The sequence below is a fragment of the Ursus americanus genome, chromosome X (assembly GCF_024610735.1).
Source record: "Ursus americanus isolate L20-20 chromosome X, mUrsAme1.1.p, whole genome shotgun sequence".
In the NCBI taxonomy this organism is placed as follows: domain Eukaryota; kingdom Metazoa; phylum Chordata; class Mammalia; order Carnivora; family Ursidae; genus Ursus; species Ursus americanus.
Window position 1 is genome coordinate 44,465,341 of NC_142164.1, and position 4,527 is coordinate 44,469,867.

The 4,527-nt window shown below is 50.3% G+C and overlaps 1 protein-coding gene across 1 annotated transcript; it reads left to right on the plus strand.

Annotated features, from left to right (window-relative positions):
- Positions 1-1,806: 1,806 nt before the first annotated feature.
- LOC123787045 (nuclear RNA export factor 5-like) lies at positions 1,807-3,258 on the plus strand. The gene is made up of 4 exons (XM_045789469.2): positions 1,807-1,872; positions 1,994-2,101; positions 2,268-2,377; positions 3,096-3,258. Exons 1-4 carry the CDS (start codon positions 1,807-1,809, stop codon positions 3,151-3,153), a joined length of 342 nt encoding a protein of 113 aa, XP_045645425.2. The 3' UTR covers positions 3,154-3,258.
- Positions 3,259-4,527: the final 1,269 nt, after the last annotated feature.

The window sequence follows — 4,527 nt, forward strand, 5'->3', positions numbered from 1 at the left end:
CGCTTAATGACTGCGCCACCCAAGCGCCCCTCAGATAAAATTTATCTCTGTTCATAACTCTTATTCTGGGAAAGACCCCCATTTTAGGTTTCTCTGTGTGTTGTTAAAAGAGGGACAAAACTTTCGCTTGAGTCTGCAGGTTCTCAAGTGCCTTCAGCTCAAAATAATCCACATGCCAAAGTGGCATATTCTGAGTAGGCGTGTCCTGAACCCCTTCAGTCCCCCCCCCACGAATACTTCCTTGGGAGTGTCACGTATTAAATATTGAGCAGGTGGATTATTTCATCTCGTTGGTGCCGTCTCTTAGTCCTAGTAATAGGTCAGTTTAGTCAAACTCATTTCAGGAGGCAGTGATGCAGGTGTATTCTGAAAGCTACACCTATGTTTCAAGTAATCAGGTATTAAATAAGAGGTGTTTCTATGGAAACAAAAGAAAAACAATGGTTAATGTTTGGATCAAACATTAAGCCGGTCTCTGAGTTCTGAGGGTAGCCAGTTGATGAGACTTCTAGATGTCAGACTGACATATAATGTTGGTACAAGTACAAGTAAATAGATGAGTGGAACTGAAGACCTGACTTATGGCAAAACTTGGCATTGTAGAGCAATGGGCGAAGAATATCCTTTTCAACTGATAGTGCTGCATTAATTGATTGGCATATGGAAAAAATGTAAGCTTGATCCTTACCTCACACCATGCATAAAATCAATTTCAGTTTTTTTCTTCTACTTCTCCTTTTTTTCCTTTTCATTGAACAAAAATTGATTTTGTGAATAGTATAAGGTAAAGGTCAAGTTTAATAGGGCATTACCAGAGTGTAGAACATTGATTGAGTTTAGTGGAACACTGCCAGACCCCAGAAATCTTCCTTGTGTATCTTCCCAATCATTACTGTTTCCTTTATCCTCCCAAATAACCACCATCCTGACTTTTAGGACTATATATTTGTTTTGTTTATTTTTGTACATCAAATAAACAGAAGTTATAGGGAGAAAAACCTCTTTAGATAGAATGAGGACAGCTAGTGGCAATCTCACAGATCTTCATGGTTTGCAGTTCAAATGTCTTCAGTGATCTTTTTGAGTGGCCCATAGAGCAGTAAGCACAAAGACTGTCTGTTAATGAGCTAGCATGGGGATTTCTTTACATCAAGTCATTTATATTTAGTTTTCAGGACCTCAGGAAAAGGGAAGTTTTTGTTCTTAAATGCTTTCAAGTCAGAAAGTGGGAGAAAAATCACAATATTAGTTTGGAAAGTTGTAGCCAGGCCTACAACTGTAGGACCCTAGGAGGAATCAGGACCTAGTACAGTTTATAGCAAATAGTATTAAAATCTAACATCTACAAAGATGTGTTATTGAAACACATTTTGTCCTATAATCACCCTCATTTTACTAAAGATAACCAATAATTTGTTTGCAAAATAAGTCTAGACTTATTACCAAAGATAACCAATAATTTGTTCGCAAAATAAGTCTAGACATATTTTGACTCATCAGTTATTTAAAAGTGTGTTGGTTTTCAAGAGCCACTGACCCCATCTCTAACTCTGCAGCTGACCATGAACAAATGATATGTAGTCTCCCAGCAAAAGCTCTTAACATCCAGAGAGTCCGCTTTGCCCCTGGTATGTCTCCATCAGTAATTCTAGGGGAGGTGAGGGCAGAGGAGCCTGTCTGGGAAGGAGCCTTACGGATGGTAATGTGGGGAGGGGTTGGTGCTGGAGCTGTACCAGCTGGGCCTCTTTCAGCCTTCTGATTCCCTCCTCTCGCCTTCTCGGAGACTTGATCACCCATGATATTGAAATGGTACCAAGTCTTAGAAACAGCATGGCTGCCACCCTGCAGACCCGTGAAAAGAACATGCCCGAGGTGAGGACTCAGGCCCAGTGCTGAGACTGATGGTGAAGGTGGGAGAGATTAGGTAGCAGAGGCAGATTGGTCTCAGATATCCCCTGTTGGGGTCCTCACTGTAACTCTTCCCTCATCATAGCTTTTGCCCTCGAACCCGAGCAACAAGACCCCCTGCCAGCTGGACAGCCTGTGCGACACTCTGCAGAATGCCGCCAGCATCAAGAACTTGAACCGCTCCAACAGTGAGGTGAGGTGTGGTACCCAGGTCCTTCTTTGAAAGGAAGGTGGGGAGAGCTCACGGGGTGGTGACAAGAGTCAGGGAAGTGGATTTGTTGGAAAAGGGAAGGGCTGGGGGTGCAGGGTCATCCAGGCCATCTTTCTCTGCTCCGTGTGTTTCCTCCTCATAATTGTAGGTGAAGTCTGCAGGGGAGTTGGACCAGGGCAAAAGTCTGCAGCCAGAAGAGATGAGTGCCAGCGGAAGCCCCCCATGCACCGCCTTCCCTGATAAATCAACCAACATAAGGTCAGTTGTACACTGTGTCACCCCGTGGGACTCTGAACTCTGCCTGACGGTGCCTGTTTGGAGGAGGCAGCAGCTCTGTGCCTTTGGGGGGACCAGAGGCTCTATGCTCTCCTCTCTGTGTCCCTTGCCTGTGTTTAGACGTCTCCTTCCCTTCCTCTGACCTGCTCACCCGTTTGTCTGGTCTGAGGTCCGTTTGCAGGCTATCTGCACCCAGCCTTCTCTAGCGTGCCCTGCCCAAAGTGTGATCCATGAAGCAGGGCTGCCCTTCCTCACTAGGGCCAGAGTGACCACCTTGAACCACATGCTATGACCTGGACTGACAAGGGTCCTCCAGCCCAGGGCCTTATGCTGAGACAGGCCTTCCTGCCTCCCTGCTGAAACAGGGCTTCCCTCCCTTGTTCTGAGAGGGACCCTCCTTTCCTTGAACCAAATGTATTCCCCCTCCAATTCCAGGCTGCCTTGGTGGCTTTCCTGCCCCACGCTGAGGGCCGAGGTCCTGGGGGACTGCCAACATGACATCTATTCCTTTGACCCGCTGCCAGGAGCTGGGCCCTCCCTGGGAGAAACCAGGGTTCCCTGAGTTGGGGGGCCAGAAGTGGGTGACTGCCAGTAAGCAGAGGGCTTCCTGAGGCAGGAATGGAAGACAGAGGGCAGAGGTGCTTGAGAGGACAGAAGGACAAGCCTCTCAGAGGCTCCGCCCCCTCCCCTCCCTCCGCAGGTCACTTGATCCTGACTGGTCCTTCGGAGGAGCCCTGGGTAGCCGGACACGGGTATAATCCCTCAGGCAAGGAACCGACTGAGACAGGCACAGGTGCACTGGGGCCATCAGGAGGGAAGGCAGTGATCATAAGAGGGGGCCACAGACCCTCGGCTCCATGCTGACCTGGGGCTTGACCCTCTACTCCTTCTGGGGTAGGTCTCCTGCCCCCGTGGCTGCCTCGTTCCCCATGTCTGGCTCAGACTGAGCTCACACAGGTGACACAGTTTCAAGCAGCAGGCAATGGGCCCCCAGCCCAACACCTGCATGTTTTCCATTCCTACCTCGGGTGCCAGGGCCAGCCAGGGAGATGAAGGAAAGTACTATAGGCAGAGGGCCATTTCCCCCTTCTTCTCTCTTCCTGCCTGACCCCCACCACCATGGTAGAACTTCTTTCCCTTCCCTTTGCTTTGCGTTCTCTCTCTCCTTTGTCTCTACTCCCCTATGTCTCTCTCGTCTCTCCCTTCCTACCATCAGCCCCTCTTCTGTCTTCATCCGCCCCCTCTCCCTCCCTGCCTCCTGGGTCTTGCCTCACTCACCTCCCTGCCCCAGCATCCTGGGCCACCCCTGCGGGGTGTCATGGTCCTGCAGAGTGCTGGACCCCTAGTGAGGTAGCAGAGCCCTGGGCTCCCACCCCATTCCCTCTTCTGTCTGAAGCCTTCAGTGGGGACCTGAAGGAAGGAAGGGAGGCAGGAAGGGGGTGGCAGCCCTGGAGCCTGGGCTCCAAATGTTGCTTCTGGTGGCACTGGAGATGGGAGTCAGGACAGTTTAGGTGGGATCCACGCAGGGGGAGAGGGAAGAGGGGGTGGGGCGGAGGAGTGGAATCAGATAGAGGAGGGGAAGGGAGTGTGTGCTTTCCCTCTAGGTCCATCCACAAGGGAGGTGCCAAGGGCCCCAGGAGGCTGGGACACTGTAGTGTAGGTGGGACATACTGGGCTGTGTGTCAGGTGTAAGTGTGCTTGCTCCCATAATGAAGGACACCTGCAAAGTTTCTCTGACTTTTCTGTTTTGTCTGGATTTCTGCAGCTCCATCCTGGAACTGTTTCCCAAGTTATTACGCCTGGTAAGTGTATTCCTTGATCACTGACTCCTCTCCTGGCACTGATGCTGCCCCAAACCTGCCCTGAAGCCATTTAGGTGTTACAGAAGTTACACTTTTCATGACCCTTAAAACTCATGGAGGTCCAAATCCACGTATTAACCCAACAAAGGCTGCAGATCTCCTTCAACCACGTTCTCCAGGGGCATCAGTCTTGGCCATGTAATTTCCAGGGCCCTTTTGCACCTGGCCTCTGACCCTCACCCTCTCCGGGGCCCATCCTTCCCCTGATTGTCCAGCACCAGCTCCTGGTCTGCACTGCCCACTGCCTTTTCCTCTCCCCAGGACAGCCAG